General features: G+C 37.1%; 1 protein-coding gene across 4 annotated transcripts in view; it reads right to left on the bottom strand.

Moving 5' to 3' along the window:
- CFI (complement factor I) overlaps window positions 1-25874 on the bottom strand; it is a 37080-nt gene that overhangs the window by 10217 nt on the left and 989 nt on the right. The window contains exons 2-9 of one of the 4 annotated variants that reach the window (XM_060148591.1): window positions 14283-14562; window positions 12295-12448; window positions 9320-9486; window positions 8336-8449; window positions 8081-8191; window positions 4541-4564; window positions 4356-4376; window positions 1482-1517 (exon numbers count right to left, since the gene is read on the bottom strand). In XM_060148591.1, coding sequence (XP_060004574.1) covers window positions 1482-1517; window positions 4356-4376; window positions 4541-4564; window positions 8081-8191; window positions 8336-8449; window positions 9320-9486; window positions 12295-12448; window positions 14283-14562 — 907 coding nt within the window. Of the gene's footprint in view, window positions 1-1481; window positions 1518-4355; window positions 4377-4540; window positions 4565-8080; window positions 8192-8335; window positions 8450-9319; window positions 9487-9987; window positions 10254-12294; window positions 12449-14282; window positions 14563-25874 lie in introns of those variants that run through there. The other 3 variants (XM_060148593.1, XM_060148592.1, XM_060148594.1) reach the window with 3 other exon arrangements.

The raw sequence follows: 25874 nt of genomic DNA on the forward strand, positions 1-25874 counted from the left end.
TCTTACTTTCATAGTTTTTACTTTCTAGAGGTTGTTTATATGGGACTCTTTTCAATAATATTAACATTAATGATGTTAACGTTGAGTACTTTCTGTCAGGCCCCATGCTAAGTACTTTGTATATAGTTTATATCACTTAATCATCATATTAACCCTGAGAGGTAATGTGCCAGGAACCCCTGGACAATCCAGGATCAGTGGGCTGGGAGGGGGGTTGTGCTTTTAGCTACTTGACATGTGATGATATTTCCTTCCTCTGTGAGCACTCAGACAAGGCACGTTTGTCACTGGGAGGCATGGTAGACCAAGGCTTAAGACATGAATTTGCAAGAGAATTCATGACAAAGGAAGAAAGTAAAAGTACAAGATGCTCTTCTTATTCTCTCGCTCTATTTTATCATGTCACAAAAATTTCTGCCATCCCAAATGAGAAAGGAAAATTAATATCATTCTCAATTACTTTGAACATACAAGAAGGAGGTAGGTCCTCAAGGGAGAGGAGTTGTGAACAAATGTGGATAAAAGAATTTGGGGGGAGTCCCATCCATCCTAAGAACTGTGTTGGGGGAAGAGTGTGATGATAAATTTTAAATTTCTGCTTGGACCTTTGAAAGAAGAGGGACCCCATCATTTGAGGACTATGAAACCAGCTTCGGTAGTATCTGAAAATTAATGTTACCTTGAATAGAAAATAAAGGGCCTTTGTTGGAAATCCCTCTAACTAATATCTGTAGCTTTGAGATCTAAATCTTTCACTCATTGCCTGATTTTTAAAAAAATGTTGATAGTTTTGGGCCTGGCAATTGGAAGGGAGTCTTACATGAACTTCAGTTTTTAAACCTCCTAAAATAGGGAGATACTTCATTCCTAATTTGCATTTGAGCTTGTTACTCACCTAAGGTCACACAACTAACAGATAACTGAGTCAGGATTTAATACGAGTCAGTCTGACTCAAAAGCTCTTATCAATTACTGTCTTCCCAGAAACTTAATACTTTAATTAAATTTGGCCCTCAGTGCAGAAATGGCCAACATACAGATCTTCACAGACCTCCTGTTATCATGGTTTAAAATATTGCAAAAGAGCAGGTTCATTCAATTCACATCTATTATTTTTCTATTTCAAAATGTATGTCCTGGGTCACACTTGAAATCTGGTTGTTTTTGACAAAACTGACCTAACAAATCTCATAACAAATAGAAAAACCTTTTGTAGGACTAGAGTGTTGTTTTCATTTCAAAACTAGCCATATGAATCAACCCATTTTAAAAGCAGTTCTCAAGAAGCATTTATGCTTGTTTTTCTTAAAAATGATAAGGAAAGTAGTAATGTTATTCTTTTCTATTTAAGTTGATATCAAAGGTAATTGTTGCTTGAATCGATTGTATTGCATATATGCGTACATACTCACACACACGCAAATGACATTAAAATGCAAATTTAACCCGAGAAGGACCAGTAAAAAAGAATGCTAACTTACCTGCATCCATATCAGCAGTCAACATTTCTGTTTCTTCTAGAATCAAACAAAAGTTCCAATGTTTAATATCGTGTTTATAGTAAGAATTAAATCATTAAAATCATTTAAACTTCGTTAATAATTATCTGTCTAAACCTTGTCCTACCTTTAAAAAGGACAGTACAAAATCTTATTTCCTTTCTATAGCTAGGTAATTGTGAAGGCTCAAGAGGAACGATGTAAGAAAATTTTCAGGCACAAACTACAGGTGTCTGTTGGCACAAGTGAATGGTGAGACTCATGGTGCTGCAGAGTTCTGCATTTAGAGCAGGCGAAGTGCCCAGTTCAGAGAAGAAAAGCATCTCTTTCAACTCTGCATTTGCAAGGTCTTTTTTTTTTTAATTAATTAATTAATTTATTTATTTTTGGCTGTGTTGGGTCTTCGTTTCTGTGCGAGGGCTTTCTCTAGTTGCGGCGAGCGGGGGGCCACTCTTCATTGCGGTGCGCGGGTCTCTCACTATCGCGGCCTCTCTTGTTGCGGAGCACAGGCTCCAGACGCGCAGGCTCAGTAGTTGTGGCTCACGGGCCCAGTTGCTCCGCAGCATGTGGGATCTTCCCAGATCAGGGCTCGAACCCGTGTCCCCTGCATTAACAGGCAGATTCTCAACCACTGCGCCACCAGGGAAGCCCTGCAAGGTCTTTATATAAGGTAGGGAGCAGTTATAGACACTGACCGAAATAGTCCTGAGCTGACATTAAAAAGGGTCTTCTCATTTTGTGTATATATTAAGGCACCTCTTAACAGGGGTTATGCAATGTTTAATTGGTTTCAGTGTTAGGCATAGTTATTATTAGTCATCTGGGATGCAGAAGTCAAAAGTTAAACAAAAAGAAAAACAGAAACACATTCTCTCTTCTTTTTTTTCTCTTAGACCTTTGCTTGAAGTTATATGGGATGATTCCATCTTCACTCTACTGTCCTAGAACATTTCAGTCATGGACAGGATCATCAGTTCTTTGACCTGAGGATCCAAAGGTGAATTCCCACAACGTGTTGTTCTGTCTTGGATGAGGGTGCAGCCTAGAGGGGCAATGTTACTTTGCTGCAGCAATCCTGTGTTTTATCACTGGATTTCCCAACTTCTTTTGGGGAGAGACATACATGTATCTGTTATGCTACACATCTAGGTTATTTTCTGCTCAGAGCTTTCACAAAAGCAACAACATGAACCAAAGAGAAGACTTCATATTAAATGCTCAACAAAGGAAGATGGGGAAAGTCCAGTGTAGCTGAGATATACTGGATATTAGAAGAGCAGCATAAAACTCCAAAAGCACAGACCGTAAGAAAAACAATCAATGACTTTGATTAAATAAAGATTTAAACATTTAAAGATTAAATTTAATCTTTAATCTTGGCTAAAGTTAATAGATGGGTGACAGAATGGAAGAAGGTATTTGCGTGTCTAAAACTGAAAATGGATTAATATCTAGAATGCAACAAGAAAGAAGACTGCAGTCCCAATATGAAATGAGGCCAAAGATGTGAACTGGAAAAAGGACAGAAGAAAGGAAAGGAAGAGGAAACTCAAAAAGCTAGTATGCATATGAAGAGAAACCCAAAATCATTGGTTACGACAGAAATTCAAATTAATAAACAATGCCATATCACTTGAGAGTATGAGACTAGCAAAATTAGAAAGCTGCATGGTACTAAATGTTAGTGGGTTTGAGGCAAGCCCTTGGGTGTTGTCGGTGGAGGTGAGGACCACTCTGCCAGAGAAGGAGCAGGCCCTAGGTTGTCAGATTAAGTAGAGGCATACCCCAAGACCCAACAATTCTTGGCCCAGCTAGATGTCTCAAAGAAATCCTCCCACACATCCTTAAGGAGAGGATATTCACTGCACTGTGAGTGCGGGCTGAGAGTCCATTACTGAGAAGGTAGGGAGTCACTTGTGAAAGATGAACACCACAGTGTTTTATCATGTGGCAGTTAGAAGCAACAGATTAGATGGAAACATCGCAACATGGACAGATCTTAAAAACGTAATGCTTTGTGAAAAGATAAAAAGGAAATATAAGACCTAGAACACAATACTATGTGAATTACAGATGTATGCTCACAAGGTAACAGTACACACTGGATAAGAATGTATACAAACAAAAAGACAGAGATGATCGTGTGCAATGAGCTAAGGAATATAATTAAGTCATCTCTTTACCCCTGAGGTCTGAAACTAGGAAGGAAGGAAGGACAAGAAGGAGGGAAGGGGAAAAGGAATAAAGAGGAAACAAACAAACAAAAACAAAACAAAACAAAAAGGACAGCAGCCTTGGAGGGCAAAATGACAAGAGGGAGGGAATACAAAGAAATAGTTGAAATTGCCATTTAGAACAGGGCTGATCTTGAGCATATAAAAGTCACTCAGGAACCCTAAGGAGGACGATAAACTTTTAGTAGTCATTTTATATGAATAATGAAGAAAGGGATGACCCTAAAGAGCTGGAAGATTTCGGGATATCTGTTATAAAAGTAAATAAGGAAATACCTGTCATAAAAAGATGTTATCTTTCCTCTGGTGACAATTTCTTCAGGAGCTGCCTTGGTTTTGGGGAAAAAGCAAAGGAAGAGAAGGGTATTTGGCAGAGGTGACATGTGCAGGGAATGCACCTTGGGTGGTTTTTGGCTAGCAGGCTGTGAACGGGGAGTGTGGGAATGAAAGTTTACCACACTGCGGGGTTGGTGGGGGGGGAAGGCCATTGTGCCTAAACAAATGTTAAAACCGGTTATGTCATCCTCAGTTAATAGTTACCTTAAAATATAAGATAACAGCAGTGCTTGCTTGTATTTTGTTTCAATTCTGCAATATCCCAAAAATTTAATAAATTTTTTACCTTGAGCCATATGTAAATCGCCTGAAAAAAGAACAAAAACAAAAAAATTACCACAGCAAAGGATAATTTTTATTTGGAAAAAAATGCATACCATTTCAAGCTAGAACACCTTATTCTTCTTCTCAATTTTGTAATATAAATTTACAAAATTTACTTATTTAAATCTATTGTAAAAATAGATTTACCTTTAATTTCAGGATGTCCAGTTCCTAAAAACAAAACAAAAAACTCACTGTAGCAAAGAGATCATTTTCACTTGAATTAAATATACACTAATCATTAATATTTCAGTAATAGTATAACAATTTTAATATTTACAAAAAGATAAAAGGGAACCACATTATGCCATTTTTTGTGGGCACAACCAAATACTCTGATTTTTAATACTGCTTAACACATGTTTCATCTTACATTTAAACACACACCAGTTTCACCACAGCAAGGAAATCATTTTAACTTCAGTTTTAAAAAAAGATTCGTATTTTAGATATATTTGAATACATACCCAACAGCAGACTTATTATATAGTTAAACAAAATTTATTTACTCTTTTTAGCTTATATTAATAAAAAGTGGGTTTATAAAGGATAAATGAAATTAAGGTATATTCCAAACCTCCCTTGGTTTAGTGATTCTGATCTGTTCCCTGAAAGGAGAGATCAATGAATATATTAATATATTTATTTCACATCTCTGCTCTCACTTGCCCTTTCTCAGAGAGGGAAAAATTAGAATCATTATTGAAATACAAAGCACAGCTCACTCGAAAGATGGATAAACTGAAGTAACAATGACAGTGGACAAAATGTATTTTTGATACGGATTCAAGAAATTACTACTAAAAGTAAGCTTTATGTTGTAGTTATTCCCTTGCAGTAGGATTCTTTTTTTTTTTTTTTCTGATAAACTAACAAATTCTGAGGAGGAGAAGAGGGAGGGAGATGGGAAGAAGAGGAGGAGGTAGAGAGGAAACCCAAAATATTATTATACTGAAGTGGTGAAATCAAACTGTAGAGCTTCAGAGAGAGAAGCTGTATACTGTATGGTTTCACTTATATATGGCATCTAAAAAATCCAAACTCATAGAAAAAGAGGTCAGATTTATGGCTACCAGAGGCAGGGGTTGGGGGCTAGGGGATTGGGTGAAGGTGGGGAACTGGGTGAAGGTGGTCAAAAGGTACAAACTTGCAGTTATAAGGTAAATAAGCACTGGGGCTAGTGACGTCACCAGCATGGCGACGATAGTTAACACTGCTGTATGGTATACTTGAAAGTTGCTTTGAGTAAATCCTGAAAATTCTCATCACAAGGAAAAAGAATTGTAACTGTGTGAGGTGATGGATATCAACTAAACTTATTTTGGTAATAATTTTGCAGTATATGAGTCAAGCTCATGCTGTACACCTTAAACTTCTACAGTGTTGTATGTCAATTATATCTCAGTAAAACTGAGGGTGAGGGAAGCTATCAAGCTGCACTGGCAAAAGTCAGGGCACTGTCTTCCTCCTTGAAAAATTTTTTGAAATTTCTTTCTTTCCTCTCTTCACTAAGAATTTCACTACATTTAACCAAATTAAAGTATTTTGCTCAACTGCTTTATACTCTTCAAATAAATTAACGTGATTTGAAATCCTAAAAAGTGTGTCTTTTAAGAACTGATATCAATGGAAAATTAAACAAAATTTCATTAAAGTCAAATACTTGGCATACCAAGCAATTATACATAATTAATGTCAATTAACTTATCCATACATATCTTCAACATTTATTTAATGCTTATATGGAAGGCACTTTACCTGGGACATTTGGAACATAAAAATAATTTGATCCTGTTTTAAAGGTGTTTGCTGTTGAGAAGGAAAGGTAAGACAAGTACAAAAACCTACAATAAACCATTAACAGTAATTCAGTGGTGTCCTGACACGGACTTTACCACTACACAGGAGGCTGTTGTGTCCCTTCCCGGTTTGTGTTCTGTGACATCATGTCAATGGCTTGAAATCACCCACGGTGGGAGTAATTTACAGCCCAGAAGTTAGCAAAAGCTACAAATCAGGGAGTCCCCATCCCTCTTCAAAGCCAACTGTTAAACATTTACCAGCGCACCCCTGGATTCGTTCCGTAAGTGAGGTGGATTCAAGGACCCACACTCCTCCTGCAGCCTTCCCATCCCATCTTTGAAGAAGCAGCTCCATCCTTTCCATTCTCAGGCCAAAGCCCCTGGAGCCGCCCTTGACTGCTCATTTGTTCTCACACCCCCATCCAATCTATCAGCAAATCTTTTCGGCTCTAGTTTCAAAACATATCCAGAATCTGACTGCTTCTCATCATTTCCATTCCTACCAACTTACCCTAGTCACTATCATCTCTTCCCTGGATTATTGCAGTAGCTTCCTCCCTGGTTGCCCTGCTTCGCCCCTCGCCCTCATACAGCCTATTCCCCACCCAGCAGCCAGGGTAATCGTGATTTAAAATGTAAGTCAGATCATGCCGTTCCTCTGCTTAGAGACCCAATTTCACTCACTAACAGGCCTGACTGGATCTGCCCTGATCTTCCACCCAAGCACCGCTCCAACCTCTCCCACTGCTTGTCTTCTAACCCACTAACCCCACCTGGAATACCCGCCGCACTAGCCTCCTTGCTGATTGGCTCTCAAACATACTGGAATGGTCCTGTCTTAGGAACACTGCACTGGTTGTTGCCTCTGCCTAGAATACTCTTCCGCAGACATCTGCATGGCTGGCTCCATCTTTTCCCTCGGCGCTTTGCCTAAAAGTAATAGTGAGCGAGCCTTCCCAAGCCGCCTTACCTAAAATTTCAGAACTTACTGCTACCCCCCTCCCTGGGACATTTGACATCTTCCTTGCTTGCTTTATTTTTTTTCTTAGTACTTATTATTTTACTAGATATTTTTACTTATTTCTCTATTGTTTCTCTTCCTCCACTAGAATATAAGATCCATGAGGAGGCAGGGATTTTGAAATATTATTCACTATTGTAACCCCAGCATCTGGAACAGGACCTGGCACACATAGTAAGAACTTAATAAATATCCGTTGAGTAGATGAATGAATATATTAACTTAGGGAGATGTTTCCTCCAGAAGGCATCAATGGGAGCAGGAAGTCAGTCTGTGTGGGACACAGTAGGTACCTAGTAAATATTTTCCACCTTTGGAGGTTTTCCAATGAGCACCAAAAAGCAAAGAGCGCCTACTCACTGCTTTGAAACTTGGTAAGTAAAGGGAAAGAATTATATCATTCTGCCTTTCTACGATGAACTGAATTTCGTGAAAACAAAATAGTTCTTCTCTATAGAATTCCAGTTAATAAATGCAGAAGGAATGTTGAGTTAGAAATTGCCATTTTTAAAGAGAAGGGGGGAGAGATAAATTAGGAGTTAACATGTACACACTACTATATATAAAATGGATAACCAACAAGGACCTACTGTATAGCAAAGGGAAATCTACTCAATATTTTGTAATAACCTATAAGGGAAAACAATCTGAAAAAGAATATATATATATATATATATGTCACTGTGCTGTACATCTGAAACTAACACAGCATTGTAAATTAACTATACTTCAATAAAAATTTTAAAAATGAAATAGCCATTTTATAGTCCTTATTGATGAATTGGCTCTAGGCAATAATTACAAAGCCTGCTAAAACCCCTGGGTCAAATAATGAAAAAAAGTAACCATGAAACTTTAAATTACCTTCACAACCAATTTCATCTTCTCCAGTAATGCAGTCCACCTCACCATTGCACTTATACTGCTTTGGAATACAAACACCCGATTTACAGAAAAAACTTTCACCTCGGCACTCTGTGCAAACATAAATACAAGAGGGGTGTGTTTTTTTATTCTTAAAATGGAATGAGATGGAATCTTAATTCAATGGTAAAGTTGCTTCTACTTTCTTAGTCAGAAGAATGCTTTTGAGAGTTTAAAGGCTAGATTCATTTCTACCTTTACAGCACAACTCATCACTCTGGTCTCCACAATCATTGACACCATCACAGGCCTTCTTCTGAGGAATGTGTTTCCCATTCACACACTGAAAGGAGTCGTTTGTTGGAGAAACTGTAAAGTAGGAATTATCTTTGTGAAATTTATCTGTGGAGTTGTGGGTGACATCTTTATCACATGTTTGGATTAATGGGGACCTGAAGATAAAACCAGGCACAAATAAAAAATGATATAAAATGTATGGGTGGTAGCATTGACATAGTACATATGATTAATAAGGAAACGAAACGCCAAAGCTGGCTTGTGGATGCCCTTTTATAATCTCTGAAAACCAGCATTCATTGTGGAGGTCTCTGCTCGCCGAGATGGGGCAGGGGTTTCGGGACTCAGGAGCCCTTGCTGACACTGGCGAACTCTGGTGCTCATCCACTCCTTTCATGCTACTGCTTTATCCCCCACCCCCATCCTGAGGCTTACTTGGCAGTGCTGTTTACATTTTGATGGTACTTATTTTTTAGCACCAAAAAAGGCTTTGGTCTTTAATACTGTATATATGGCAAAAATATTCCAAGGTCAGCATGAAGGAGAAAAGTGGCAAGGATTGCCTGAGGCACAGATGTGGTCACTTAACCATTTTAAAGGAATGTGTAATGGGCCGGACCTCTCGAGGGAGATGCTGAGTTTCTTCTAATGTTTTCTTAACTTGTGTTTGCTATATCAACTTTAATCCATATATTCAAGGAATCAAAGGGGAGTCAAGCAACTTTACTTCCCATATAGGAACCTGGATAGAAGTAATATTTGAATGGCAAAAAAGGTAAAATAGGGGAAAAGCACCCATTTCGGCTCTAAAACCCAAAATATGATTTTGCCATTGTGTTTCCCTGGCGAGAGGGTATCTGTAATTTGTTTGTTTACTACAGACTTGACGTGAAATAAACACCTTTGAAGGAAGGGAAAATATCAGGCCAGTTCTCCACTAACCTTCACTCCCTGTGTAACACACCACACCAGCCAAACCCTCGGAACTGCTCGTTAGTCCCTTAGTAAAAGTACATTCAGCCAAAGTGGTCTCAAATCCTCGACAATGCACATGTAGACATTCAGTGGAATTTACATGATGATCTCTGCTTTGAGTATCAAGAGCACCTCTGCAAATCAAATAAATGAAACAGTAAGGTAGAATAATTAGTACTTTGTATTTATAACTTTACTGTAGGAGGTAAAGGACTATTTCCTCTTATTTTCTACATAAGGGTGGTAGATTGGGCAATATGCTTAAATTCTATGAGCTTCAATATCTTCACCTGTAACAGGGAATATAACTACCTCATTGAGTTTTGCAAAGATTAACAATCAGTTTAAACTGATTGGCCAAAGTTCAAAACATGGCAAGCACCCACAAATATTGGTTTCCTCTCCTCTGTTTCTTGTTAAGGAGGAATGCCTCTTCGTCCACACTGCTGATTTCTTTCCAACCTGAGATGTGTCATTCTTGGCCTCTCTCTACGGCTTAACTCCTGTTCTCTCCAGGAAGGGAGTGGATTAATTTTATCAGGGAATTTTGGAAATGTAAACCAGGAAAGGTCAGCCCAGCTCTTCCATTTTTTCCTTTTGGGTCCTCTTCACCTGCCGAATGCTGTAAGTCTTACCTGGTTGGCCCCATTGTTGCCTGGGATCAGGGAGGTTCAGTTAGTTTGATTCTAGCAGGTCCATTTTGCTTTTATGCTAAGCTACATCCTCAATTCAGTCTTGACAGTATTAAGTGATATTTTGACATCTATGTGCCATTGCTTGGACTTCTCAGTTTGTTCAGAATTTGTGTAGCTAAGAGGCTACCTCAGTGACCCGATATCCTAGAGATGATGAGTTACAGTGAGCTATTCTTCCAGAACATTCAATTGCTCCCTGCTTTTCTCTAGAAGTTAATGGGGAAAATGGGTTAAAAATAAAAGGTTGAGCAAAGATGCATCAGGCAAATGTAAACAAAAATTAAGCAGTAATGGCAATATAAATATCAGATAAATTACAATGAAAGGGAAAAAGAGAGCAATTAAATGGAACAAAGAAGTTCAGATCCATAATGAAGATATAGTGGTCATGAAACTGTGCCAAACCACATCGAAATATGAGAACAGATGGGAGCCATTTGGGGCAATCTGACATGTGAATAATGTGTAAAACCTCTCAACCTATAAATATCTAAAAGGACTAGATAAATGTCCTCAATGAACTCTTAAGGAATTAAGGGAAATACCCACTGGCTAAAATCAGAGAAGTCTGTTCATGAGCTTATACAAAATATAAGAACAAAAATTGGGAGATCAAAGAGTGAGAGAGTTTGCCATTAGGTTGAATCACAGGTTGTAGGTCACAAACTGTCGAAAATAAGAAATACTCTACGGCTCAATTTAATCATAAGAGACTCTCACTAATGAACTACTAGCAGATGTGGTTTAGGAAGAAGAAAATTGAAGCCAGAACAAAGAAGTGAGATGAAAGAAGAAACAGCAAACCAGAAAGTTGGTAAACATGAAGTACATCTGAGTAAGCACTGACTGAACAAAAGTAATGATAATTGCTTATTATATAATGATAGCAATTAACTTCAGGAATATATAAAAATAAGGTTGAACAAAATACTGGAAACTTGACACGGTAATGCCATTCTTTTTATTGATATTATTCCTGACGAGGCCAAGGACTTTCTAAGTTAAGGGTTCATAGTATAAATGTAAAGATAACCGCTAAAGGAATAGAAATAGGATGTATATAATTTTCAAACAAATTAGAGGAAGAAAAAGGAGAAGATTAAGAAACAACAACAACAGCTTTATTAACCTAATAGAAATTTAAAAAGGAAGAAACAAGAGGACAGAAAAAGCAGGGTAACTAATAAGCCCAAAACAAGACAGGAAAAATAAATTCAACAGTGTAAATAATCACAATAATGTAAATGGACTAAAACTCTTCAGACAGTTATTGTCATATTGTATTTTTTTAAAAAATCTAGATATGTGTTGTTTATAAGGGACACACTTAAAAGATAAAAGCATAGAAAACTTGTAAGTAAATAAATGGGAAAATATTTGAATAAAGCAATCAACAAGCTTTCTAATGGATAACACATCTATTATGCAGAACCCTGCACATGAAGCATTTAAAATATACTCAGTACAAAGCAAGTCTCAAAAAAATATTTAAACAATTGTCATCATATGGAGACATTCTCTCTCCACAATAAACTTAAATGGTAAATCTATATAAAAAAGTTAACCAAAAGCAAACTAATATACTCATTAGGAATGTAAAAAAAGAAACTTCTAAATTATGTATGAGTCAAAGAAGAAATTATATTGAAAATGAGAAAATATTTTGAACTGAACAATAAATAAAATATCCACTTATAGAGGGTTATGGCATGCAGATGAAGCATTACCTAGAGGGAAATTTGTACCTTAAATGCTTACATTAGAAAATAAGAAAAACTAAAAGAATTAGAAAAAATACAATAGGGAAAAGAAGAGAGAGAGCCAAAGATAAAAGTTAATGAAAATAAAGAAACAAAAGAAAATTTACAAATACAAAAATCAAAAACACTAATCAAATAGACACATCTCTGCAAGGTTGAGAGAAAAAAGAGAGAAGGCATATATAAACAACATTAGGTATGAAGGAGTGGACGTAATCATAGGTGAATAGAGATGATGGTGAATGTATTTGCAAGTCTACAGATGGGCAAAGGATTGCATCCAGATACCTGAGCAAACTTTGGGTGCTCAGCAGTGTTCTAAGTGCTAGTTGAGCATAAACAAACTTCATCCTCATGACAGGCAGTTAATATGCTCAGGTTACAGTTGAGGAAGTTGAGGCACAGAAAGATAGGGTAATCAAAAATAAAAATAAAGTTGGAATAATCAAATCAGCCCTGGGGAAATTCAGTGACACGAAGCACTCACAGTGGAAATCCAAGGTCAAGGCAGGCCACGTTGGCCTGTGTAATGCTCCAGCTTTTTCCACACACAAACATTTTTTTATCTTGGTCTACAAGTTTTACTTCAACAATTCCTTCTGAATGTCCTTTTTCACTCTCCAAGGAAACACTAAATTCTTCTAAAATTAAAAAAAAAAAGAGTGAGCAATATTCAGGCACTCTTCCTCCTCTTGATTAAGTCTCTAAAGTAATAAAATACATAATTTCTAATTAACTTTGAACACCATGAAGATTTTTTTCTTGTTTTGGCTGCGTTGGGTCTTTGTCGCTGGGCACGGGCTTTCTCTAGTTGTGGTGAGCGGGGGCTACTCTTCGTTGTGGTGCGCAGGCTTCTCATTGCGGTGGCTTCTCTTGTTGCAAAGCACGGGCTCTAGGTGCATGGGCTTCAGTAGTTGTGGCTCGCAGGCTTAGTTGCTCCGCAGCATGTGGGATCTTCCCGGACCAGGGGTTGAACCCGTGTCCCCTGCATTGGCAGGCGGATTCTTAACCACTACGCCACCAGGGAAGACCCACCATGAAGATTTTAACAAATGGTAAGCAATCATTTTATGAGGGCTTATTATGTGTCAGTGGCTGTGCTACCCAGTTGTAAAAAAAAGTACTATAAAATCCTCATATCAACCCTATGAAGATTAGGGTGATATTTATCCCCATTTTTACACGTGAGGAATCTAAATTTATCCATTTTTATACATGAGATTAAGTTACTTGCTCAAGGACTGAAGCCAGGAATCTGAACCTGCTATATTGATCTGACTCCAAAATCTGTGCTCTTAAAAGTTAGCCAAGCAAATAATGAAAATGTAAGAAAGGTTTATGTATTCTCATATATTTAAGACATTTCATGCCTCAAGAGAACAGAAGTCTGACCCTGACAAAATAATCTCCACAGTTGCTTTCGTCCTCTCCAACAAGGAAGAGAGATGGACTCAATCACGGGACTTTCTTCTTCCTCTTCCACAGGACCTTAACATCTTAACTCAGCAATACAAAAATATTTGGGCTACTGTGTGCTGGCATACAACATGGTAACTTTAAAAAGAACGTTTTAAGCATTCTTCTGTAAATTCATGAAATGTCTGTGATAATTCATATCAGAAGACAACGAGCTTAAGGTTTGCTGTCATAGCTAAAATTTCATGAGTGCTCTCTGTGTACTAGTCACAGAGCTTTACATACATCATGTTATTTAATTTTCACAAGAGTCTTATGAGTTAGGAACTACTGTTACTCACATTTAACAGATGTGAAAACTGCATTCCAGAGAGGCCACAGAGTTTGCAGTAATTGAGGTGGGGCTTGGAGGGGCTTACAACTAAATCTGACTGACAGTGAGACCCTTAAATCTTAAGCGCTCTGCTAATCTACATATTAGGGTCCCAGACCTCCTCACTACATTAGGCACCTGGATGAAGTCTTGACAAGCTCTCTGATCTGATGTGCCAAGTTTGCTAGGTTGGAGTATATCCTAGGCCAGCAATGGCGTGAGCTAAACCTTGGATCAGGGCTGATGGGTTGGGGCTAGGGAAAGGGGTAGGGACTGGTGGGATGGATGCTGGAAGAAATGATTAGGGCTGGGGTTCAAAGGGGTTCCATACCAGTACCAGTCTCCCGCAAAGCCCTTTTCACTGGGTTCTGAACCAACTCAACAGCTCTGGGAATAATCCCTTTAGCCAAGCAGAAGTGAGAGTGGGGATAATTTTGAAGGGCTGGGCAGCAGAGAGTGGCATAGGCACTGAGGGGAAGGACCAGCCTCAGGGCCTCATGCTCTAGACTCAAGGGCTGGCTAGATTCTGATGATCCCCTAATTTCTTTAGTTATCACCCCAGTTACTAGTGAGGGTCTAGAGAAGAATTTTGAGTTGTCGTCATAACATTTCGTAGGAAAAGTATTTTCTAATAGAAAATATAGTAGACAATTTTCTTCTTACAAAATAAACTAGGCTTTTCCTACCTTCACCTGTGCATGTTCCTGTTTTTAAAAACTTTGCCTCTGGACGAAGACATTCAAAACTCTTTTGCTGACAGTAAGTTGGGTAGCTTTTCCCATTAACTGAACACACCCTGGTACCATTCTTTGGGCACTGATAAGGAAGTTTACAAACACAGGTCCCGTCGATGCATTTCTGCCATGGTTGGCAGAAGACTTTATTGCAGGAGAGACATGTGTGTTTTTCAGTTAAGCACTTTTTCTCCACGAGATCCTCTTGAGATGTGTCTGATGTTGAAGTGGACTATAAAGCACAAAATAAACATTAGCTTAGCAACAAACTAAAATCTTTTTAAAGATGAATACATGAGCTACAAATGACCAGTGATACATGGGTATTCAGAGTCATCAGTATCACCGTCCCAAAGAAATGCATACAGTATAAGACATGTTTCATCAGTGATAATTCTCTGTGTTGATAAGGGAAGCGTGACAGATAATTTTTAAACTCAAATCATGGAAATAAATGTTGATATAACCTTCTTCAGATGCTGTGTACCAAAAGCTTCCCCTTCCTGGAATTTATTAAAAATAGAAAAATAGTCTAAACATATGTTATCAGGACATTATTTAGGTATATTATGGCACATTAAAAAAGAAAAGATGAATACATGAAGGAAAGGAACAAAACAGACTCATATACCCCACAGTATAGATGAGGGTAATGTGGTCTGGTGGTTTTTAGAATCAAACAACCCTGGCTTCTAGTCTCAACTTGGGCACTTATATGGCCTTGAGCAAGTTACTTACCCTCATGAAACATGTTTCCTCATCTGTAAAATGTTTCCTTCTATTTTGCAAGGTTATTGTAAGCATTAGAAATAAAATGTGTATAATGGTTGGCAGGTACTAGGCATGAAATCAGTGGGAGCTGTTATTATTCAAAAGCCAACATAAAATTCTGCCTTTGAAGAAATCAATGAATCTCGACAGTTATGTTAAGGAGTAGAAAATTTGGTGGTAATTATAGTCTCATGGAATGAATTGAGGAATGAAATTGATTAATTCTATTAATAAATGCAAAACCATTTGCTAAACTCCTATTTTGTGCAAAATCCTGCTAAGATGAACATGACATGGACTCTGTCTTCCAAGGGCTTGATATCTAGACAATAAGATAGAAACATGCATAATAACTGGGGTAAGTGATATAACAGTCATACAAATAAGATACAGTATTCTTGGAGATCCAGAGTGCGAGAGAACAAGTATTTCCAGGGCATTTTTTTTTGGCTGCCCCCTGTGGCATGCAGGATCGGGTATCCCAACTAGGGATTGAACCCGTGCTCCCTGCAGGGGAAGCACAGAGTCTTAACCACTGGACCGCCAGGGAATTCCCCCCAGGGGCATTTTAAACAGCCTCATGGGGCATCTGAGCAAGGTGAGGAAGGTCAGGTGTTAGCAGAGGGTAGGTGCTAGCAAAACACAGGAGGAATGGTGCACAATGTATTTAGGGAATCGTGAGCAGTCCCAAGTGATGGGCTTGTGTGCTTCAACTGGGATAGTCATTGGTTAGGAAACTGGGGAGGAAGAGGAAGCAGGAGTGGAGCAAGAAAATGATTTGGAAAGACACTTGAACAAGCAAAAGCAAGAGGACTGGACAATTTAATGCATGTAGGGGTTGACAGTAGAACTAGATTTTGAGGCTGAGTGTTAGTAAGGATGTATAATGCCATTAATCGATATAGATATTAAGTTAAGGCAGAGAATTATGAGTTTGGCTTGGGACCTGTTGATTCTGATATGCCTGAAGGATGTGCATTTGGAGATATTTTGTAGAAAAGGGAAATGTGTGTCTGAAGCTTGGAAAACAGACGATTCTCTCATTCATCAATTAATTCACTAAATGATTTAGTAAGCACCACTCTGTGCCAGGGAACAGCCTGAGGCTAGGGTCAGAGGGATAAAAATCCCTGCCTAAGGAGTACACCAACCAGAAGAGAGACAGGCAAGCCTGACTGACAGTTTCCCTGGTAGACGTGGGCCGGGGATGCCATTAGGACAGTGGTCCCATGGCCTGACTAGGAGGCTTGAGAACATCTCCAAGAAGAGCTGACGTCTGCGATGAGCACTGAGAGCACTGAGGAGTCAGCTGGCAAGGGTGGTGGGAGGTGCTCCGGGCAGGACTGTGAGAACAAGAACAGCAAGAACAGGGAGCCACTGAGAGACTAAACAGTGGAGCAAATTTGCATTTGAGGAAGATCTTTCTGGAGATCAGATCAGACAAACAGGCAGGAGGCCAATTAGTCCTGCAGGAATCCAGAGGAAATACAATAAAGGCTGGGAATAGGTCAACTGGGTCAAAAGCCAGTTGTGGAAAGTCAAGGCTCTCTCTCTGTCCCCTAGACACCCCCCTTTGGAGGATGGGCATCCTTTGGTCCAGTCTCCCCAGCCTCCAGCCATAACACGCCCCCCCCCCACCCCCGACCTTGCTCAGTGCCCTCCAGCTGCAGTTAACAGCAAGCTGGGGCAGAAACAAATTGAACGATCTTTAAGGGCTATGATGAAGACAAATAAAAACCAGTCATTTAAAAACCACACAAAAATTTGCAAAAGCTGTGAAAGTCATTCTATCCAACATGCTTTTCAGTAAACTTTATCAAATAGCCAGGAAGTTTGACACATTTGCCGTTAACTACACTGGTTTTTGACACACTGATCTAGAATAAAATCTAGTAATTACATACTTTTCATGGTTCCATGTACCTCTTTTGTAACACTTATTAGAGTTGACAGTTTTGTAATTACTTAGCTCCTGTGTCTTCCACTGACAAAATTTAAGTGCCCTGACAGCTGAGACTGTCGGCTTTTACATATCGCCTTTCTACTGAAAGAGCAATACTCTAATTGGGTGCAGGCAGAGAAAACTTGATTTTTTTCCCCAAATTTATCCCTTTCTGAGGTGTCATTTTTCCTTGATCTTTAGAAAGAAACTTGGGCAAGTGCCATCAAATTTTCAGTCACTCTTAGAGCAAAAATGAAAGATTAAAAGAATTTTGGTCCCAGGAACAGTCATATATAACAGTCATATACTACAATGTCCAGTTCTGGGTCATCATTTAGACTCTGACTTTCATTTCAGTTGAAAGGTCCTTTCTCCTAGCTCAGACTTTCTTCAGGGGCATGGTGGGCCTGGTATTCATTGAATGAATGGTGAAAAACAAAAACAAAAACAAAAAGAGAACACCGAGGAGAATTTTACATTTTAGGAGCTGAAGATTTTAGGAGCATGGGCTCTAGGCGCATGGGCTTCAGTAGTTGTGGTATGTGGGCTCAGTAGTTGTGGCTCGCGGGCTCTAGAGCACAGGCTCAGTAGTTGTGGCACGTGGGCTTAGTTGCTCCGCGGCATGTGGGATCTTCCCAGAGCAGGACTCAAACCCCCCATGTCACCTGCATTGGCAGGCGGATTCTTAATCACCGCACCACCAGGTAAGTCCCAAGCCTAGTATATTTTTAAACAACAGGTACTTTTTAAACAACCCCCCTATAGAACAAAATTATTTTCAGTAAAAATCATGAAAGAAATGAATAATAAATTATAGAGAAAAATTTAAACAGCAAATATTTTCTTTTATGAAATTTCATATATAAATATATATAAAATCATGCTTGTGAAAAATAAAAAAATAAAAAGTAAAATTCATATTATGGTACAAATAAGGAAAAAAGTACTAGACAAATATTTTAAATTACATTCATATACTTAATGAAAAAGGAAAAACTATACCTATATATAGGCCTGTTGCAGTAATGAATAATAATATTACAGTTTAAGAATAATTAAATATATTAATAAAAATAATAAATTTCATTTTAAAGATACTGAATAGTATCTTGCAGTATCTTTACCTAATATTAGGTAAAATATTTCCTGTATGAACTACTGTTTGCACTCAGCAAACAAAAATATTACACCTTTCAGGCTGCATTGTTTTTACTATTTTATGAAAACAAAAATTCCAAATGGCCATTAGAATGACAAAACTGAAAAACTCAACTTTTTTTGTTTCTTCATTCTTATAATCGCTGCGACAACACTTTATTTTGAATCTATTATAAATTCAGGAAAACGTAAGAACATAGAGTTTGAAGATGAACTATACTTGAAACGAATTTGAACAATTCCAATGCATAATACATATGAGACTGCCTATGTCAGGGTAGAACTGAAAGTTGGCTGAATTAACTTCCATTTTTAATACAATGTCTGTTAAAGAATAAGTTTTAAAAAGTGCTCATTTGAAGTTTACATTTGTATTTTAAAAACTCAACCTCAGCAACCCCAGCAATTGTTAATAGTGCCATCTAATAAAATAGCCACTAACCAAAAGTGGATATTTAAATTAAAATTATTAAAATTAAATGGGAATTCTTCTGTTTCTAGTCAAGATAGACTTATAAGGGTACCAAAGCTACCCTAGTTCTTATTCAGCCTAAACCAATCAAGAAATGGACAAAATACAGACGACAGTAATTTTCAAGACACTGGACATCAGGCAATGAAGAGTAGAGATCCCTGAGACTAAAGAAACAAATGAGGTAGGTGAGCCCTACAGCTGTTCCATGTGATTTCCTTCAGAGAGTTCCCAGACTGTGGTGCAGAGAGGAGGAACTTGAGCTGAGCCCAAGGGACTTCTTGAGGAGACAAAGCTGAGAGTCTTGGGAGACCAAGGCAGCTATACTTCACAGAATAAAGTACTGGAAACAAGTAAGTGGCATAGAGAGAGAACTTTGTAGCTCTGTAGATGATCCCCTTTTAATTGTTCAGCTGAGTATCAGCACCCAAATGTGAAGAAACTACCAGAGACTGGGGAAAGAACCACCCAATAGAAATCAAGGTAACAGGGCCCACGCTCAAACAGTGCCATGAATAGTGCTTGTTCTCAACATTCAGACTGGAAAATTTCATTATTCATGGGGCATTGGAAGGAGTACAAAGAAGGATCTTGCCTCAGTAGTATGGAACAAATAGTCCTAGACTGAGCATTGTTCTGATCCTACCTATGAATGCTCAAAAGCAAGACCTGAAAGGACCAAACCGTTTTCAAGTAACTTAACTGCATCTCAGAACAAAGTTCAAGAATATGTATAGGAATATAAAAATACCCAGTATTTAACAGGATAATATTCCTAATAGCTGGCATCCAATAAAAAATACAGGCATGCAAAAATACAGGAAAATATGACCCACAGGGAGGAGAAAAATTAAATTGATTGAAATTTACCCAGAATCCTTAATATAGATGTCAGAATTTGCAGGCAAGTATATTATAATATTTATTATAACTGTATTCCATATGTTCAAAAAGTAGAGACAAGAAAAATATATAAGAGATCCAAATTGAACTTCTAGGGATGAAAATAACAATATCTGAGATAAAAATACACTGGATGGAACTAACAACAGATAGGACATTGCAGAAGATTAACAAACCTAAAGATTTATTAATAGAAACTATCCAGAATGAAATGTGGAAGTAATGAGAATTTTTTAAAAAGAACAGGGTATGAGTGAGCTGTGGGACAGGTTCAAGTGGTGTAGTATACGTAGTATATGTGTAATTGGAGTTCCACAGGAGATGAGAATGAGATGGGAACAAAAAATTTATTTGAAGAAATAATGGCTGAAATTTTTCCAAATTTGATAAAAATTATAAATCCACAGATTCAATAAACTTAATGAATCCCAAGCAGAAGAAACATGAAGGAAACTCCAAGGCATATCATCTCAAATTGCTCAAATAACAACAGTGAGAAAATCTTTAAAACAGCCAAAGAAAAAGACCCATGTGCAAAGGCACAAAGGTAAGGGTGACAACAGAGGTCTCATGCAAGTGAGAAGACAGTGAAGCAACATTTAAAAAATACCAGAAAAAAACCCCTGTCAACTTATAATTCTATACCCAGCAAAAATATCACTTGAAAATTAAGGCAAAATGACAACATTTTTAGACATACAAGAGTTGAAAGAACTAATCACCAGTGTATCTGCATTACAAGAAATGTTAAAAAAAAAAAAAAGAAGTCCTTCAAGCAGAAGGGAAATTATCCTAGATGAAAATATGTAGCTACATGCAGGAATGAAGAATACTGGAAATATCTGGAATTTTTTATATGGGGGTGGGGAGGAGGTAGCCGTTATCTCTGCTTTGTACCTTTTCTTGTAGTATCTTTGACTTTGGTATCAGAGTAACATTGACCTCATGGAATGATTTAGGAAGTAAGTTTTCTCTCCTTTTTGGGGGGGTGGGGTGGGCAAAAGAGTTTGAGAAGATTTGGTGTTGTTATTTGGTAGAATTCACCAGTGAAGCCATCTGGTTTTGGACATTTCTTTGATAGAAGTTTTTTCTTTCTTACTTTTCTTCCTCCCTTCCTTCTTTCCTTCCTTCCTTCCTTCCTTTCTTTCCTTTCTTTCTTTCTTTCTCTTTCTTTCTTTCTTTCTTTCTTTCTTTCTTTCTTTCTTTCTTTCTTTCTTTCTTTCTTTCTTTCTTTCTTTCCTTCCTTCCTTCCTTCTTTCTTTCTTCCTTTCTTTTTAAATCACTGATTTAATCTCTTGTTACATGTCTGTTCAGATTTCCTATTTCTTCTTGAGTTGGTTTTGGTAATTTGTATGTTTCTAGTAATTTGTCCATTAATCTAGGTTATCTAATTTGTTGGCATATAATTGTTCACAGTATTCTCTTATCATTCTTTTGATTTATGTAAGGTCAGTAATAATGTCTCCACTTTCTGATCTTATTTATTTGAATCTTCTCTGTTTTTTGTCAGTCTAGCTAAGGTTTGTCAATTTGGTTGATCTTTTCAAAGAACAAAATTTTGGTTTAATTGATTTTATTGTCTTACTATTTTAAAAATTTTTTCTGTTTCTATTCAAATATTTATTACTTCCTTCTTTCTCCTAGCTTTGGATTTAATTTGCTCTTCTTTTCTAGTTCTTTAAGGTGTAAAGGTAGGTTATTGATTTGAGATTTTTGTTCCTTTGTAATGTAGGTATTTACTGCTACAATCTTCCCTCTAAGTACTGCTTTTGCCAATCCCATATGTTTTAGAATGTTGTATTTTGTTTTCACTCATCTCTACGTATTTTCCAATTTCCTTTATTATTTCTTCTTTGACTACTGGTTAAGAGTATGCTGTTTATGTTCCACATATTTGTGAATTTTCCAGTTTCCCTTCTGTTACTGATTTCTAGCTTTATTCCATTGCATCCTTTCACTTTCAACCCATTTGTGTCTTTGGATCACAAATTTGTCTTACAGATAGCATATAATTACATCTTTTTTTTAAAAAAATAAATTCTACCAATCTATGCCTATTTATTAGAGAACTTAATCCTTTTACATTTAAATTAATTACTGATAAGAAGGCCTCACTTTTGACATTTTGCTATTTGTTTTCTGTATGGCTTATACCTTTATTGTCATTTCCTCCATACTGCCTTCTTTCATGTTTAGTTGGTTTTTTTGTAGTGAACAATTTTGATATTTTTCTCTTCTTTTTGATTATTTAAAAAAATATTTTCTTTGTGGTTACCATGGGGATTATACTTAACATCTTAAATTTATAGCAGTCTAGTTTGAATTCATACCAACCTAGCTTCAAGAGCATATACAAACTCTGTTCCTGTACGGTTCCATCCCCTTTTATGTTGTTACTGTTATACGTTACATCTTTATACATCGTGTGCCTGTTAATTTATAAGTTTTAAATACATTTGTCTTTTAAACAGTGTAGGAAATAAAAAGGAGTTACAAGCCAAAAATAAAATTACATTGGCTTTTGTATTTATCTATGTAGTTACCTTTACTGGAATTCTTTATTTCTTCATATGGCTTCAAGTTACTGTCTAATGTCCTTTCCTTTAGCCTAAAGGACTCCCTTTCTTGTAGTGTTTTTCCTTCTTCCTTCCTTCCTTCCTTCCTTCCTTCCTTCCTTCCTTCTTCCTTCCTTCCATCTTTCCTTTTTCTTCTTGTAGTGTGTTTCTTATAGAGCAGGTATACTGGCACCTTCATCAGCTTTTGTTTACCTGAGAATGTTTTAATTTCTCCTTCATTCTTAAAGGATAGCTTTGCTGGATAGAGAATTCCTGGCTGATAGTTCTTTTCTTTCAGCACTTAAAAAATGTCATCCCATTGTCTTCTGGCCTTTATAGTTATTGCTGAGAAAGATGCTGCTAATCTTATTGAGGATCCTTTGTCCATGATGAGTTGCTTTTCTATTGCTGCTTTCAAGATCTTCTGTTTTGTTTCTCGGCTTTTAATAACTTCATTGTTTTGTGTCTTGGTGTGGATTTCTTAGCATTATCTTTTTGGGGACCAGTAAGCACCCTGAATCTGTAGATTCATTATCTGTTATAAGACTTAAGAAGTTTTTGGCTATTATTTCTTCAAATATTCTCTGACCCTTTCTCTCTTCTCCTTCTGAGATTCCTATTTTGTATATATTGATGGTATCATACAGGTCTCTTAGGCTTTTATTCTTTTTTCTTTCTGTTCCTCAGATTGGATGATTTAATTGAACAATCTTCAAGTTCATTTACTCTTCTGCCTGCTCAAATCTGCTATTAAAACCCTCTAGTGAGTTCTTTGTTATACTTTTCAGTCTAATTCCTTTTATGATTTCTGTCTCTTCATGGATATTCTCTAGTTGTTCATACATCATCCTCCTGGTTTCCTTTAGCTCTTTGAACATATTTAAGATAGTTTACTTAAAGTCTTTGTCTGGTAAGTTCAAAGTCTGTTCTTCCTCAGAAATAATTTCTGTTAATTTTTCATGTGAATGGGACATATTTTCTTGTTTCATTACATGCTTCATAATTTTGGGTTGAAGACTGGATATTTTGAATATTATAATGTAGTAATTCTTAAAATCAAATTCTTTCTTCTCCTCAGGGTTTGCTTCCCTTGCTTTCTGTACATTGTAGCTGTTTGTTTACTAACTTTTCTAAACTGTTTTTGTAAAGTTTGTTTTTTTGTCTTGTGTGGTCCCTGAAGTCTTGGTTCCTTTACCTTGCATTCAGCTAGGGTTTAGACAAAGATTTCCTTGAAAACAAGGAACCAGAAAGAGAGAAAGAGAAAGGGAAAGGGAGAGAGAGGGGGAAAAAGAGAGAAAGAAGAAAGAAAAGAAAGAAAAGAAAGAAAAGAAAGAAAGAAAGAAAGAAAGAAAGAAAGAAAGAAAGGAAAGAAAAAGGAACCTCTCAAATTGAGAACAACAACAAAAAAACTCCCCCAGGTTTGCAAATTGGCTCTGTGCTGAGGCACTCCTTCAATGCTTAGCCAGGACATTTATAATTATGTCTTAGCCTTTACTTCATGCTTGGACTGAGCCTGGAGGTATAGGCTTAGAGTCTTCTTAGGTGTTTTCTGAGCTGCATCCTGCCCTGGGCATGTGTGCTGCTTTCTAAATTCCCCAGTATACACAGGGACTTTTGAATGCACTAATTTCCCATTGAAACTTTTTCCTTCCAAGCTTTGGCACCCTATTGTATGTCTCAACTGTAATCTTTTGTCCCAGGTGGCTGTAGGTTGTTTTTTTGCTTGCTTTCTAATGTTTTTGAGAAACAGTCTGCTGCCTTTCCACTCTGAGTTCCAAGTTAGATGAAACAAAGACAAGTACATTGTGTCAGTCTTTCAAGTAGCCCCCGGGTAGGTTAGAACAAACACAGTTCTTTTTAAATAAAGTCTGCTCTCCTCCTTTTAGAGCTAGGGACTAGAGTTCCATGCTGGGAATGTGGACTGCCATCTTTAAGACTGCCACTGAGTTGGGAACAGGGTGGGGTAAGGGCAAGTAGAAATGCCACAGTTTTCCTACCATTTTTAAATTGCCTTTTTCCTTCATTCAGCATTCACTTGGGTGCTGTAGGCCTCTGATAACTGGAGTTCTGACGAAGGTGGTTCTGAAAGTTTGCTTGATTTTTCTATTTTTTTGTGGAGGGACAAGTGTTTGGATTTGCCTACTCTGCCATGGTTGCTGACATCACTCTCTGCATTGTGTGTTGCCTCCTGTGCATATCCTCTTTCCAGCATTTTGTCACTCTGCTGAACATCACCCTACTTCTTACCTTCCAAAATACTACCCATATAAACCAAGGTTTGCAATATGCTTGTAGGGTAAAGTAAAAAGTTAAGGTTTCAGTCAGGGATTATGTCACAGCACAGTACTGTCACTGTAGGTAACCATATTGACTGAAATACCTGGCTTCCCTGTTCTTTAATATCCTTTGGTTATTGATACAGCAGCCAATCCCTCTGTGCTCTGAGTTTCTCTCCCATCCTTTCCTAAGTTCCCTTACCTCTTTGTCTGGGTAGGTTCCATAAAACCAGAATTCTCATTTCACTATTCAGAACAACTTAAGTCTAACCCACTGCCAGCCCGCCCCATCATTGACATCATTGATTCAATGACATAATCCACCCATCATTGATATATGATGGGTGGCTTATCAGTCCATCAAAATGGACTCCAAATCAGTCCATCAGAATGTTTTGATATAAAAAGGGAGTGGGGCTTTTTATTCTCTAGAAGGAAATCTGCTCCCAGCTTTCAAAATAACGTTTCTCCTAGCTGTACATATTTTATTTCATGTTGAAAATGTAGATATATTTTAAAACTTCTTTGAACACATTTATGTTGTCTCTATGGTAACCTCCATTTTAAAATGGTTATTTCTCAGCAGGTGGGATAAAAAGTCATTCCATTTTCTTTTATAAACTAATATTCTAAGAAGTTCTGGAATTTTCACAAATATGATATTAACTCCTTTCAAAATGCTGTTTCTTAAAGGAATGAAGACAACTTTATTGTTGGATGATTTTTCAGTAAAAGAAAGAGGCTCTTTTCCTTTGTGTAAGTGAAAACTACTATATTCAGGTTTGGTTTTTTTTTTTTTTCCTGTTTTTTGTCCAGGAATCCAAAATGTGGCTGAAATATCTTTTTTTTCAAAAAACAAATTTTTCTTGTTATAATGTAACATATTTATTTGGTATTTTAAAAAGAAAAATAAAGAAAGAATAAAACAGAATTTCTGAACTCTGAAAATTCATAAGTGCATAAAACATAAAATAAAAATCACCAACAATCCCATTACTCAGAGATACCAACTGTTAGTTATCTGATATACATCCTTCATGAACTTTTAAATTGCCATTTATATAAGCAGTTATATGTGTGTATTTGTGTGTGTGTGTGTATTTTTCTCTTTAACAAAAATAAGATTTTTAGTGAGGGCTTTTTTGTTTCAATAAATATAAAAGCACAATTTTAATGGCTACATGATAGTTCATTTATAGACTACAATAATTTAATCGATTTTAATCAACAAGCACTTACTTTACCTATACTATACTGTTCTGCCTATACTATACTGTACTGTTACTTTACCTATACTATACTGTTCTGTACTATAAACATTGAATATATATTTTAGAAGTTACAAGAAACAAAGTATATAATTCTGATTTCTTAGGTAGTTTTCTTTAAATATTTGCTGCTATAAACAGGCATTAAAACAAATTTTGGAATTGTTTCAAAACTCTTTGATCACAAAAGCAGGCAATC

This window comes from Lagenorhynchus albirostris, chromosome 4 (assembly GCF_949774975.1).
Source record: "Lagenorhynchus albirostris chromosome 4, mLagAlb1.1, whole genome shotgun sequence".
Classification (NCBI taxonomy): Eukaryota; Metazoa; Chordata; class Mammalia; order Artiodactyla; family Delphinidae; genus Lagenorhynchus; species Lagenorhynchus albirostris.